This window comes from Cinclus cinclus, chromosome 3, assembly GCF_963662255.1.
Source record: "Cinclus cinclus chromosome 3, bCinCin1.1, whole genome shotgun sequence".
Classification (NCBI taxonomy): domain Eukaryota; kingdom Metazoa; phylum Chordata; class Aves; order Passeriformes; family Cinclidae; genus Cinclus; species Cinclus cinclus.
The window spans coordinates 114,898,988-114,914,648 of record NC_085048.1 but is presented as its reverse complement, the minus strand read 5'-3'; the positions used below and the strand labels follow the sequence as shown (position 1 = coordinate 114,914,648).

Here is a 15,661-nt window from a genome sequence, read left to right as displayed (position 1 = left end):
TGTGTCAAAAATACCTAGCTACTCAAAGTAAAGAACATCTTAGCACAACTGAGTCATGAGGATGTTTTCTCTATTTTTAGAATAAATCAGGAAGCTGTTCTATTCTGTCTTTGCTGACTTTCTCCATATTGTATTTGATATTCCTGATACTAGTAAAAACCCCTTTTTGACTTAGGCCCAGACTGTTCCACAGCCCAGAATAAACAAAATTGAATGCATGTTGGACATACGCAGATCTTGCCAAAGGCATAAATTCTATTAAATGAGCCAAATTCAATTTCTAATACTCCCAGGCTAATGGGACATTCCTATGAGTGAAGTCCTGTGTTGTTTAAAAAGTAAAATTTTAGTATATCTTTTTGAGGATATAAAATAATCTATTTGACTGAAATGTATTTGGTGTCTTGTTTCCATTGCACCTCTATGCATCTTTTCAGACTGTTCTGTTCAGCTGAGTTTCCTGAATTCTTCTTCATCCAGCCACATGCTGTACATTTTCACTCACCTACTTCTGCCTTACTTTCGTTTGCTTTATCTTGGATTTTAATGGTTGCACAATTTTCAGTGAGACCAGACAGCGTCATGGTTTTCATAGGGGTACGGGAAAATCCCTTTTATTTTGCTTAGTTAAATAAGTTAGAGGCTGGTGTCTGTACTTGCCTCTTGAGGGGAAAAAAAAATTGCTTGTTCATTGTTTGTATGTCCTCCTTATTCTGACTTTCAGCCCTATCTCAACCTTTGCTTCCTCTCCTGCAGTTAATTACCAGTCCTGGGTTGTTGTCTCAGCTCCTTTCCTCTTCTAGGAATTGTGTTTGTTAATATAAAACTCAAACCACATAAAACTTCCATCTAGACTACAAATCTTTTTTTTTTTTTTCCCTTACTCCTCTCAGCATCTTTTTCTTCTGGGCTTCAATACTCTTTCTTTTTTTTTTTAAACACCTCAACCCCCATGCAGCCTCAGGTCCTCAAACTGAGCCCCTACAGTCTTCATCCTGGCTGTGTCACATTAACCATGGCCCTGTGTTCTCATCACAGTTCCAGTCATGATTTTCTTCTCCTGAGTGTTGGGTGTGTGTGTCAGAGATGCAGCTCAACCCTTGCTCTGTGAGCCATCACTGTGCTTGGGTGCTGGGTTCCTCAGAGCAGCAAAAACAAGTATTTGAATATTTTCAAGTGCAGGGATGCAGACTAATACTTGAAGCTATTGTCCTCTCGTTAGCATAGAGCAATGGTCTGATGGGATAATCTCCCAAGAGAAAAAATGCGTGCACTATAAAACATATTAACTGAGCTTCCAGAATGTGTAAAAAGAAGAATAGAGACTTCAGTGCTTTTGTTGAGTGTGAAACGAAGATATCCTGAAGCCAGTGCTGACTCCAGCTGATAAATCCATCCACATGATGCTGCATTTAGATCTGAGCTACCCTGTGAGGGACGAGCTCTGGAACCTCTGCGCTCGCCATGCGGTTGCTCCACGCTGGACAGAAGCCAGTTGTGTTAGATTCCATAACCTGTTGATCAGTGAGCAGCTCTGGCAATCTGGTGTGGGTATCTCGGGCTTTTTAGTGGCATTTCCAGCCAAGTTTGCAGGGGCTTTGGCTTTTGAGCTTAAAAAGGCAAGTCATGACTGCTGTGTCGTTTAGAAGAATTGTGTAGTCAGTGCTGAAAAGAATGATGTAAGAAAAAGGTTATTAAATTTTCGTTTTATCTGATTAGTTCCCACCAATCATGTAGAGCAAATACCTGCTACAAATAGGCACTTGGTAGCAATTGTGTTTGCACCAAGCCAGTAATTAATATGTCCAACGTACAAATATCCAAAGAAAATGTTTTGCATAATGATTTTTCAAACACACATGAAAAAGAAACTAAAACTAACATTTGTTAGCTCCTCTGAAGGCATGTCAAGTGCTCACACACAGTTCTGCCTTTACTTTTGTATTTCCATTGTGTCAGGAGTCGAATGCTTTTATCATAGATTAAATAATGAGAGCTTTAACACAGGTGGTGATTAGGAGCATAACATTGTCATAGCATTAACTTCACCTTTATCAGAAAAACATGTACTAATTAGTGTGGAAAGAAAACCTTATACAATTTCTGCTTTATCAGGTAAGAGAGGAGAAAATTGTGTGTGTTATGCACATTATGCATGTCCTAAATCTTCTGTATTCTGGATAAAGTGCTTTTAGAAAATATAATGTAAGTGGAAAGACAAACACAGAAAAAAGGTCCAGCCTAAATATAGGTTTTGAATGAATTGCAATCCATCTTTTTAAACATTGATAATTTTAAAATACATTTTTAAATAAACTGTGAAATTCTGCTGAATTTATTGTTTTAATACCTTTGTATTTCCTTCTCTAAAGCCTGGTTTTAAATTCAGTTACATCTTCAGTTTGTTCGACAAGTAATTAAAGCATTTAAATGGCAAAATTGCCTTAGGCCATTTCAGAGTTAACAAGAAAGCATTTAGGTGGTGACTGGAAAATTTACCATTTTTGTTGAGCGTTTCAGCAACAAGTATCAAGACTTTATAATTAGCATTTAATATATCTGGTAAGTAGTGCTCTATGATTTGAAGCAGTATCTTTTTGCATTAATAATTTGTTAAAATACCACATTTCCACAATTTGATAATGCTATCTTGTCTCACTATGTTATTTTGTCTCACTAGTGCTATTTCCATATATATAACTTATAATAGAAAATATTTTTTAAGTAATGTAGCACCTTAAATTTGAGGTCAGTGATTAGTTACTGGATTTTGCTTCAATTTGTAAAGAAAACAAGAGAAAAGCATCATCTTAATTACTTCACTGAATCTGGAGTAACAGTCTGGCAGCTTCTATGTGATATTTGTCTCTCTGATTAAAATCTTGTGCGTGGTAAAGTTCATAATTTATTGCTGCTTTTCCTTCCCTATTTTGTGTAGCCCTGTTAAAGCTGCTAATTCAATGTATTTGGAGATATTTGTCTCATCGTTAATGGATTTGTTCATGCTGATTTAAATCGTTGACAGGATTACAAAACATAAGCACTTTCTAACAAGTTCTTTTGTACATATGATGTGGTATTAAAAAAAGAAAAATCTCAGCAAGGTATACCTTTTGCACTTTGTAAATGAGTTAGCAGTGCTTTTGTCTGGTGAGGAGGCAGTGGGGTTATACATCAACTTTTTAGGGCTGATTGTGACAGGAAATGAAAAATTACTTCCCTGGCTCTGTGCACTTTTTTTTTTTTTTTGTTTCCCAGAAGCAGTGAAAACAAATGAGTTGACAGCAGCTAATTGCTGAGCACTGACAGGCTTCAGTCAAGGGGGGGCATCGTTGGTCTTTCACAAGTAGACAGTAACAAGTAAATCCATTTGACCATAAACTTAAGTGGCTGTGATAGAGTAAATTGCTTGCTCTTAATTTGGGAACTCTCTCACTCTAAAGTGCATTGAGAGCTTGTTTGTTGTGTATATATGCTTTTAATTATATTACATTGAAAGAATGGGGGATCTCAGTTATTTCACTGTAATTCAGATGTAGGATTTGCATCAGTCACACTCGTCCTGTAAGGAGTTACTAAAGTGACAGTATTTTCCTAGGGAAATAAGTGTGTATGTTTTGAAAACATCTGCAATCGGTAGGCGGAATTTGAGGAGCAGCGGATAGTTTGACAAATGTCAAATGCCTGAAGTGCTCTATCTTATTTCTTGGTTTAACGCAAAAATGTTACTAAATGGGTCAAAATAACTTTTTCAGAAATGGATGTTATTAGCTAATGATCTAATGGTTGTTAGCTAGTGACACTTGTTAGAAACCACCCTCTGGTAACAGTTTTCATCCGAAATTCCTTTTCCATGTTGAAAAGCTAAAGGCTGGAAGAGGCGGCTCTTCGGGTACGGCTGGAAGTGGCTGTTCAGAAGCACGGTGCCACAGTTACCTTTGTGCAATCTCTCACTGGCCACAGAAAGAGCACCAAAAACTGTTCTCTGGAGCATCTACCAGAGGGATCCATCAATCCTGTTGTGACTTTGATTGTGAAAGGGCTTGTGGGGATGCTCTTCCATGACTGCGTTTTGGGAAGTGTTTTCAAGGCTGTGTATCGTGGGCTGTGCCGTGTTTCAGCACGGGTATTTCCACTGGTACAGTTCTTGGCCTCTTCCCCTGTGTAGATCTGGAATCCTGTATATCTGCATCCTTGGGAGACAAGTGCCTAGGGCAACAACTGTAGATAATAACTCGCGATTTGTGTCTTTTGCAAGTTACAGTCATTGTAAACTGACAGCTGTGAAGGACCTGAACTCACATCAAAGGATACAGATCATCTAGCTAGGTCAATTAATGTTAATTCTCATCTTCCATTAAATTCTTTTATCTTCTCTCTCTCTTTTATTTTTTTTTTCCAGCCAAGCCCAATACCAAGTCCTGTTTTGGGGAGAAAGCCAAATGCTAGTCAGTCATTGCTCGTGTGGTGCAAAGAAGTTACAAAAAACTACAGGGGAGTGAAAATCACCAATTTTACCACGTCGTGGAGAAATGGTTTATCCTTTTGTGCAATATTACATCATTTTAGACCAGACCTGATGTAAGTTGTATACTCTTTGCTTGTACAAGCTACCTCTCATAGAAATACTGAACAACTTTTAAACTTAAAAATCAAATGCCAGTGAGTTTGAGGTGCTGAACTGTTTTCACCTTTTGCTTTCAAGCAGGGAACCATCCTTTCTAAGAAACTAGGTTTATGAATGCTCAAACTTTGTGACCTCTTTGCTCTCCCTTGTTGCATAAACAATTATTTCTTCCCTCTCTGTGATTTGTTTTTCTTCTTCTTAATCTTATACAAAGAACTGACTTCAAGATGATTATGAGAATTGCGCCAGTGTTGAAATGAGATGAGAGGAATAAGCTCTTTGTATGCTGACAAGGACGGATTACCTCCTGGTAAATTTGGTTGTCAAGGCTGGCCTCTAGTCCCTGCCTTAACTTCTTTTTTAGATGGAGAGCTTCAGGCAATGAAACATGTAATCGGTGTTTATTTATTTATTTATTCCTTTAATTTTCCACACTATTAGTTTTGTTGATTGAATTGCTGTGAAATTGCTAGTTACTGTATGATATTATTGTATGTCAAATTTTTAGATTTAGTTTGTTTTAAAACTGCTGCTTTTATCAAATACTGTATATACCCACTGTGCCATTTTCCCCCTCAGTGACTACAAGTCCCTGAATCCTCAAGATATTAAAGAGAACAACAAAAAGGTAAGAACTTCCAGGCAGAAAAAAAAAAAAAAACAAAAAAAAAACCCGAAACAAACAAACCAAAAAACAACAGAACCATAGCTTCAATTTTTACTTCACTGCAGGTTTTTATTAATTTTGGGAAAGTGGGGTTGTTTTGTAAGGTCATGACTGTGGCTCACAGAAGGTATCCAGCCTCCCGCGGTTCAAATCGGATGCATTATTGACTCGAGTTTGTCATGGTTTTAACATTCACAACAAGTGTGAGGCTGGCATTAGAGTTTAATATTTGTATGGCCTACATTAACTGTGAGAGCAGAGGAAGGGCCTGGCCAGATTTCTGTGAGCACTGCTCTGATTTTTCCAATCAGACACGTAAATGAAAAAAATGAAAAATGTAGCTGCTCTCGGGCTGTGGCACACAAGGCTTCTCTTGCTGTTGCTTTAACAAGGCTCTGGGAACTGGGCACAGTTGATGTTTCTTTGATGGTGGCTTTTATATTTTTAAAGATGAAATTTTACACCTACTCTTACACTGCATCAGCTGAATGAAGTGGTGTGCACTACATGGGAGGTTTAGGATAAAAGGTGTTGAGGTATTACTTTACAAATAAATTAAATGGTAGCAAAATAGTTAGTAGCCTTGTGCTGTGCAACTGTTTTAAACCACTCTTTGTAGGTGCAAGATGTAAAAAGTTTCTCTGGAAGAAGCAGGAATTCAGTTTGGGAATCACCAGAAGGCTGTTTATTTCTGCTCACTATTTTAGGCATGTTACAAACTTCAGTTGGGCCCTAGGGACATGTTTAGAAATTACAATTTTCATGTGAGTCACTGATAATAAAATTGTTCCTGAAGATCATCTGAAAATTGTTTTAAGTATCTGCCTTTTTAATGCTGTGATTTTATTTTTATACTGCTTTAAAAGGCACTAAATTTAAATGGGATGAAGGTATAAAAATATACTTTGAATAAATTAACCAAGTTCAATATTATATAGCAAACATGTCTACAATCTAGTATTATTTACTTACACGGAATTTCTGAAAGTGCTTTATTAAAATTCTTTTTGGTTTTATTTTAAGGTGCCTGCACACTTATGTGTTAGGCAAGGAGTTACTTGTCTTTAATTTAGTACTTAAGTATTATAAATAATGAAATATCTCTGAGCTGCTCCTATCTAATGAGTATTTGGCTGATGATATTGTTTTTCATAATAATAGGAAGACTTACATTGACCTAAGTGGATTATCTGTGACATCACAGTATTTTCTGTGACCATATGTTTTTGTACTTCAAGTTTTGTTGAGCGTCTGGTCTAATTAAGCCGGATTATATATATATATTAAAAAAAATAGATTACTAATTTAAAATGTTAGCAGTATGATCATTCGTCTTTTCTTTGTGAAACTATGATGGCAGACAGTGAACTTTTTAGCCTGTCTTTCTGACAGGATATAGTTCCCAGAATTGAAGAAATAGTGATTGTTGTTATTGTGCAGATTTTTTTTCTTTCATCACTTTGCCAGCCTTTGCCTGACAGCCACACTGAGTATCTCAGTTGCTTCCTGCAGATTTATTTCCTGGTCTCACACAGTTCTGCCAGATAACCCCGTGTGCCCTTGGTTGGAGTGAATGCAGCACTGCCTACAATGGCTGCCTGGAAATTCCATGCAGATATGTAACACATTTGACAATGATTCCTCCTAACCAATTAAAATAACATCTTTGGGTGAATAGAATGATTTTCTTTGTCTGAAGGAGCTCTTTTTTTTTTTTTTAATTGTTTCATTTTTTTTCCTTTTTAAAAATGTTTTTCTGCCTCTCCTCCTCTCCCCAAAAGGAAAATCATAGATTAAAGGTTAGCTTATAAGAGTGTATCTTTTAGAAGTGCATGACCTTGTTTGTATTTTAATTTAAAAAAATAAGAAATCTTAAGAGACAACTGTTTCAGTGCATATACTGAGTATAATTATGCGTGGAAATGCACTCTTACAAAAAGCACATCATCAGAGGTTCTTTATAACACACCCCAACCACTTGCCAATTGGGTGCTGCCACGGATGCTGAATAAAAAAGGCTATTTACCTGTGACATCTGATCTTGGCCAATATGTCAGTGTGTTGCAGAGTTGGGAAATGATTGGAATACTGCCTGTGGTGCTTGTGCTGATGGATCCCAAATGATGTCTGTCAATCAGCTTGTCAGTAAATTTAAAAAAAAAATAAAAAACTTCATTGAGAGATAGGGAAATTGGCCTAGTATCCTGAATATACATCCTTTATATACATTTTTAAAAAATCCCAAACAACTACTACATTGGCATCAGTCTGAATTATGAGGTATTTTTGGTGCACATTGCAAATTCCGATGTCTGTCAGGAACAAAAGAGAAACCAGGATTATCTCTGAGAAAATCACAAGCATTACAGGGGTACTTTCCCAGCTGGTCTATAGATTTGTGTTTCTACTTAAATCTCAGATGTAGCTAGCTCTCCATATTGCCTTCCTAGTAGTGTTAGACAGCTAATTTGATTTAATATGTCAATTTGATTATTATTAAATAATAATAAAATTTAAATTAATGAAATATGTATTAAAATTACAGCGTACTGGCACTATAGTTCCTTGTCAACAATAGAAATGTTCTGTGTTGCTAATAACGTGTCCCACACTTTAAAGATGTAAGCTACTAAACACAACATGGGCTGGATCTTTGATGAGATGAAGAAATGAGAAGTGGAAGGGCACAATAGTGTGGTTCTAATAAGGAATTTCTGGTTTTAATTCTTGTTTAGAGAAGCCTGTTTTCTTTATCATGTGGGTATGTATTTTGGATGTTCAACTGGCATTTTCAATTTTTATGATGCTCCCCAGATCTCTGCCATTTCTAACAAACCCCTCAATATATTTGAACTTGAGTGATCATGTTAATAAAATATTCAATTTTAAAAAGGAATCATTTTAAGTTGTACATTTAAATAGAAGAATTAGACTTACAGGGGCAGTATTGAGTCAAAATGGAAAATACTCCTTACCTTGAAGCTGGAGTTATGTTTTTATAATAGGTGTTCATGTTCACCTCTAAAATTTGATTCCACAAAGTCATAAGAACATTCTAACAGCATGTGTAGGAGTTGCTTGTTAGCATCAGTAGGATCATGTACATGCAGCAAAATAAACATTTGCAAAAGTCGAGGCTGAGTTATGCCTCTGTTTAACAAACATAATTTGACTTGAAAAATTTACTCTGTTAATACCATGTTGCAAATCAGTCAGAAGTATGAGGCATTTATAGATATGCTGGAACACCAGGAAAGTCCCAGCTTTTCCCATCACATACTGCTGCATGGACACATCCAGAGCACACAGTTGCTATTTCTAGAGCTACTGTCTGTAGAACATTGGCTTGCCAATCTGCATATCTAGTGTACTTTGAAAGGAGAAAAGCAACAATGTGGATGAGAATGAGAGGAGATGGGAAATAACTGTGTTTAATCCCAGGCATCACCAGAAGAGCTGAGCAGCCAACAAAAAGTGATTGTGGCTGCACTGAGAATATCCATCATTGCAAATTCATTCCTGCTGTAGTGTCACTTCTAAGCAAGTACCTTTCCTGACAGTCCTGAAATACTGTCCCTGCCTTCGTTTTATAGACCCTATGAGATACTCACAGAATTTAGTTGCATTAGCATATAAATAAGAAATTGAGAGTATAAGAGGAGTTTAGCTCAAGTCATGTCTGTGGGCTTTGGCTGCTCTGGACTGCTGTGCCTGTCCTTAAGTCCTATCATTCTTCAGATGGTAACTCCCACTACCTGCAGTGTGGGGTAACAAGTTATTTATGCCACTGAATCAGCACTGACCCACTTAGCAAACAGCACATCTGGCATTACCTTTAGTCCACAGACAACAAGTGTGGCTTGCTACATGTTCATGCCCAGCCTAGTTTCTGCTCTCGTGTAAGCATTCATCATTCCTGGTATCTGCCATGCCTTAGGGTGCCCATCCAAGTCCCTGTGCTGCTCTCCCTAACTCACTGCTCTCTGTGCTCCTCATGTCTATTCAGTTCCACCCATCTTGTCTCCCTCTCCTCCATAGCCAGCCTGATCCTGCTCCTCCAGCTCTGTTTCCCAAGAGGCTGTAAATGACAGCTGTCCCTCTTCTAACATCTGAGTTGCTGCCATTCCTCCCACCTATCATTTTGCTGCTGTTCTGCTCCATCTGGAGTTTTGTATCAGCAAATACATCAGTCATGTTTGCTGTTGCTGCTGCTCCTAAATCTAAGCACAGCTCTGTATTTATAAATGGCATAACAACCTCTCATAGTAATAAACCTGCCCAAGAAATTCCACACCAAATACCAAATAATATGATTTTAGGCCAAATCATTTTGCTTGGGGAGAGCCAGAAGAGCTTAAAAATAAATTATTCAGACCATTTCTATGTCTGTATAAACTCTGTGAATCATCTGTTATAATGATATAAAAATTCCTTCACCTGAAGTGCTTTGGAAAGCTATACCTGAGCACAAGGGGAAGCATGCAGAATTTCAGCAGTTTTGGAAGCAGAGTTTGAGGAACAGCTGAAATGAAAACTATATGACCATTGAGTAGGGAATGACATTGCAAGGAGGAGGAGGAGCCTCCTTTTCTCTGAGCTAACAAAATATCCGGGTCTGCCAGGAGCAAGCCAGCCTAGCCCCACATTCTGTCTCACTGTTGAATACTTGGTAATAGGAAAACCAAGAGGATTTGAAAAAACAAACAAAACAAAAAAACACCTATAATTGTTTTATTTTTTTCTCTATTCTTTTAAAACTAAAGACATTAAGGAAAAATGTAAAGTTGAAGAGTTGAAGCCAGTGATGTGCGTAACTGTTTCCTTGTGAAAGGACAGTTTTCTCTTCCATGTCTTAAATTTAGCATCTGCTTTTGTTGAAAATAGTGTAGGATCATAGTAAGATGAATATTGTAAGCCCCTTCAGGATATGGTGAAAAGGAGCTGCAGGAATCCTGGGGGAGTAGAAGCCCACATGCTTTAACTGAGTTCATCTACGCTAACAGGAGGCCTTTTAAAGGCTTCCTTGAAACACAATATTGTCTTCCAAGGTTAATCCAGGATAGTAATAATTAATTGTAAATTGAGAAACGGCTTTAATTCTTCAAAACTAGAAAAACCTGATGCACCAAGCCCACTCACTTAAAGGGCCAGCAGTAAAAGAAGACAATGTGCCCTCACAAAGTGGGAGGCTTGCAACTGTTTAGCTTTTAGAAAGTAAAATGAAATGGGAATGGTTTTCACTCTCTCTTTCTTATAAATTTAGCATCAACAAATGTTTCTAAAATGCATTTGCTTGATGGATTAATGTGATTTATGTCTAGTGTCAAGTAATCTGTGGTGGTGTTCTTTTTGGCTATCTGGGCATAGTTTTTCATCAGCAGGAATCACTGCAATTACATGACCAATAGAAGGCAGAAGGTTGATCATCAGTGATAAAGCTCAATATGGATTAGTGTCATGTTTCTTATATCTCTGTTCCTTATCTTAAAAAGCCATCCTGAGTTCCTTTTTCTTTTCTGGTCCAACTCTTAGACTTTTTTTGTTTGCTTGTTTCCTGCTACTTGAGTGAGAACCATTTAAGATATTGGTAAGTTTTCATAGGGCAAAAAAGAAAGGTTTTCAAGCTGTGCTTTCATGAATAGCTGTTTACTCATAGAAGTGTCATAATTTTGAGTTAACAAAAGTTTTTAGTATTATATGGCATTGAAGTATGTTAAAAATATTTAAAACAATGCCTTTTGAGTGTTTCTGCTGGTTACAATCTCTCAGTTTGCTTTGCTGTGAAGATATCCCAGGACATATGTAGAAGCCATCAGGAAAAGTCAATGAGCTGGATGTTGGATGGTGCACCAAAAAATAGTACTGACTATAATGAAGCCAAAAGAAAAATAAGCAATAGAGTTAGAACCACGTGATATTGTCTGTGTCTTAGGCTTGCTTTTTTTGACTGAAACTTCCACTGCATTCTTGAGATGTTACAATAGGTAAGAAACTGCCGCACCGTGATCTTGATTTTGTCTGTCTTTAAAGGCTTACGACGGGTTTGCCAGCTTGGGAATATCGCGATTGCTGGAGCCTTCGGACATGGTTTTGTTAGCCATCCCTGACAAACTGACTGTTATGACCTATCTCTATCAGATAAGGGCACATTTCTGCGGCCAGGAGCTGAACGTGGTTCAGATAGAGGAGAACAGCAGTAAGAGCACGTACAAAGTGGGTAACTACGAGACGGACACAAACAGTTCTGTGGACCAGGAGAAGTTCTACGCGGAGCTGAACGACCTGAAGCGGGAGCCCGAGCTGCACCCACTGGACGGTGGTTTGGCAGACTTTGCCTCTCAGGATGACTCCGTGTTTGTGAACGACAGCGGAGTTGGCGAATCTGAGAGCGAGCATCAGACTCCTGATGACCACCTAAGCCCGAGCACGGCTTCCCCTTCTTCACGGAGGACTCGAAGTGACACGGATCCGCAGAAATCCCAGCAGAGCTCTGGAAGGACTTCGGCCTCTGAAGAAATTGGGAAGTGTAGCAGTACAGACGCAACACAAGTGCAGCCCGTGTTGGGAAGGAAGAAATTGCTGATAACTGACACCTTAGACTTCAGTGACTTAGCACATGTCAGTGATCAAAAAGAGGATATGTCTCCCACAGTTGCCTGTGAAGATAACAACAAGAAGAGACACCAGAGCTTAGACAGTACCCCTGGTTTCTCAGAGCAAGAAAAGCTGGGTTGTATAGGATCCACAGAGAGCACAAGAGCAGATCCTGGTTCACCTGTCACAAAACCGAGTTTATCTCCTACTTCTAAGCCTGGATACTCCTATAATATGGATATGGATCTTGCAAAGAAACCACATGCTTCTCTGAGGCAAACAGAATCTGATTCTGACAGCGATGCCAGAACAGCTTTAAATCATGCAGATCAAACTGCAAAAACAGCCCAGGTAAGACATTCGTGTCTGTGAATTAGGATGGAGGTGCTGTTCAAATTCTTTCACTTTGTTTGTAATTTACACCAAATATTCAGCATAAATGATGAGGTGAGCAGTGCATTTTTATTTTTGGGCAATAAATATTTTGCCTGAGAAGTAGGTGGTGCTGAGAAGCAATCATTACATAAAAAATTAATTCACAGAAATTTTCCCACTGTTGATCTTTCCAATCTCTCTTCAGTTAAAGAAATTTTTGTTCTCAACTATCTCAAAGATGGCTCCAAAGCTTTTGCCACTGTCTGTTGAAACTCATTTCCTCGGAGTGTTGCATACTGAAGCAAAAACTGGAAAAAGGCATCAAATCATTAGGAAATGTAAAGCTTTGAAAGCCTTAACATTTACTGAAGGTATTTCAAAATCTTGTCTGGGAAACCCCAGAGTCTCATGAACATAGCCAGGATGGTGAGGTAGAAACTCCAGACTGTTAAATTATGCTGCTTTCCATTGAGTAGCCTAAGGCATGTTACTTCACCACAATGTCATTTTCCCTTCTATAAAGATAACAGTGTATGCCCACCTACCTTGCAGATTTATTGTGAGAATGGAAGTTGAGTATTATATATATATGCTGAGTATTATCAATAAATCATATAATCATAAAAATATGTAAAACATGCAGTCACCTCCAATTACAAAAATGCCAAAGCAGGCTTAAAATTTTACCCCTGTGAAGAGTTTTCTTGAGTTTGGGCTTTGTGCCAGTAGCTCTGGTGAGAAAAAAATATATCCAGTCTTTTGATAGTGTGAATTGCTTCAAATATTTTTGTGGGGTTTTTTTCTGAGTAAGCACCATAAAGATAATTTTCTTGCAAGAGGAGCAGTCTATAGATGAGTGATAATGGCCAAATATTGGTTCCAGAGCTAGCTAATTTCCTTTAATCAGTGAAGTCTTGTGATTTTCTTTTCATCATCATCATCATCATCATCATCATCTTTATCTACTGGATGAGAAAGGAACAGCTTGGCCCATACAGAGTAAAAGAGCAGGAGGAGACAGGATTTGTTCTCTATGAAGATTTTCATGGGCAAGGGTGTAACAGGCCAAGAAGGCAAGAGTTGGCTTTAAAGGCAGTTCTTTGTTGTTAATTATCGGTGTGTTTGCACATGGTAATAAAATCTCAGACTTGAGGCTCCCTCTGAACCTACACTCAGTTGTTGGTTAAAGTCAACAGCCTCCATTTCCATGTGGTTGTTGCAGGAGCACTGCAGGCAACACCTGTCCCAGCCCTGGCCCATGTAAAGGCCTGGAAATGCATTTTCCCACTCTTCATAGTTGACCTTGACTAAGAAACTAGCCCTTGGGAGTGTGTCTGCCTAGGAGCTGCTCATGTTCTCATGTTGCCTGTGCAGAGCCCCCGTTTGCTATTTCTGCTCTGCAAATATGCTCAGCCCTTAGTATGAAGAAGGGACTTTGTTGTGCATATTCATAAATTCAGTAGAAGCAGATATTTTTGCAGGGTTTTTTGCCTTGTACCCAGCCTCTTTGCGTTCAATTTAAGTTGTGAGTGGTACCCATATAAGTAGCCAACAAAGCATTTTTGTTGTAGCCATATTTACATACATATTAAAGTAAACAAGTAAACACATAGCACGTTTGACATGGCTTCTATGAAGCCAGTTGGGTTTTTTCCACAGCTGCAGTTTAAAGGCATTAAATGTTGGTAGAAATTAAGTTTTAAGGGGAAGGAAGAGAACTCCTATTTACATTATAAAGGCCTATGACTTCTTATTTTTTTACATTTTGATCATCTCTTCATTTCTGTAGAATGCTCTGTCACCTCATGAAGACATAATTCATGTGGCTCCTGACCTTTATTGTATAGGAAGGCTGCTGGCTATTAACTACTGTATAAACGTTCAGTACCCTGAGGCTGCCTTGCTGTTAATTATATTTCTTTATTTTTAAGCAACGTATGTTGTCAAGACAGGAAGAACTTAAAGAACGAGCGAGAGTTCTGCTTGAGCAAGCAAGAAGAGATGCAGCATTAAAGGCAGGGAATAAACAGCTAACCAGTACCCTCATCCCAGCCCGCAATAAGCAGCTGAATGATGTAAGAAACATTGGCCAGTCTTGCAGTTTACAGAGTGAAAATGCATTGTGTGTGCTGTCATGGTAGGGGGGGATATGTCCTTGCAGAACGTTTCTTCTCCACGTTTGATGTGTTGTGTGCCCTTCATTCGCTTTTAAAACCTGTTTCTCCTGATGTTATGGCCAATAGAAAGGTGCCTCCCTCTTTCCTGGAAGTGGGAGTCTGTGAGCACCTTCTTTGAAACTGCAGTTTCTGGTGGGATCAAACTCAAATATTACTTGTTAAACAGTAGTGAAGTAATTTGTGCTATTTCTGATTACTTCTCTTTCAGTTAATGTAAATCATTTCCTTGAGCCTCTGATGTGAGCTCCTTGCTGCTTTAGAAGTGCTGTTGCAGTGAATGGAGCTGCTTGTGTCAGTCTTGTGAAAGAGTTGATGAAACCATTCCTTTTTATCACCAAAGTTGATTATGCTGATGAGGGGGGAAAGTGGAGCTGGGGAATGAGCTCCAGTGTTGAAGTAGCTGTGGTTGCATCTCCAGTGGCTTCCACGGTGTCCTGGAAGGATCCCTACATCTCTGGAGATGAAAGCTAATTAATTTTTATGCAAACCTTTGCAATGCAGGTTTTGTGATTCAAACTATTGCACATTAGAGACTGTACTGGCAACTGAGAATGTAAATGTAACTGAAAAATAATGATACAGAGAAAGGCTGGAATCTTCACATATTCCCACCTTTCAGAACCAAGTCCTGAGGGGCAGATTCTGCTCTTTACAGGAATGGGATCACACAATCAAAAAATGAAGATAGTGATTTACACATTTCATTTTCTTTTCTTAACTCTCTTGGATTCATGCTGGCTTTTCTTTTTTGTAGAAATTCCTCTCTGTAGACTGACACTTGATTTTACTTTGAAATATATTTGTACATGCAGACAAGTCTCATTTATATACTTATTTGTATAATGATACATAAACTAATTTTTTCTTATTTTATTTTTTAATTTTTCCTAAATATGTATATTTTAGTATGAATTTCAATTTGATTTTTTTTTTTAAATTATCTTTTCATAAAGAAAACGGCATTGGAGGAGAGTTACTATAGGCAACTACTCAGGCAGAAGCAACTGTAATTAAAGTTGCCTAACATTTTTTATTACAAGCTCCTATTTTCAAAGGTTTTACAACTTTGCTAGTATTTCATTGTTTGAGCTGAAATCTTCCCTGTCAGCTCTTCTGCCTCAGGGTAATATTTTTAATTTTTTTTTTAATGCCAAAAAACCCCCCCTGTCCCTCTCTTTCTCTGTATTAGGTTGGACAGAGCATTGTTTTAATCACATTAAA

General features: G+C 38.1%; 1 protein-coding gene across 1 annotated transcript in view; it reads left to right on the top strand.

Annotated features, from left to right (window-relative positions):
• The window catches only part of EHBP1 (EH domain binding protein 1), a 206,204-nt gene that overhangs the window by 122,382 nt on the left and 68,161 nt on the right, over positions 1–15,661 (top strand). Inside the window, exons 12-15 of the mRNA XM_062490659.1 lie at positions 4,403–4,581; positions 5,207–5,255; positions 11,325–12,239; positions 14,195–14,338. Coding sequence (XP_062346643.1) covers positions 4,403–4,581; positions 5,207–5,255; positions 11,325–12,239; positions 14,195–14,338 — 1,287 coding nt within the window. The remainder of the gene's footprint in view (positions 1–4,402; positions 4,582–5,206; positions 5,256–11,324; positions 12,240–14,194; positions 14,339–15,661) is intronic.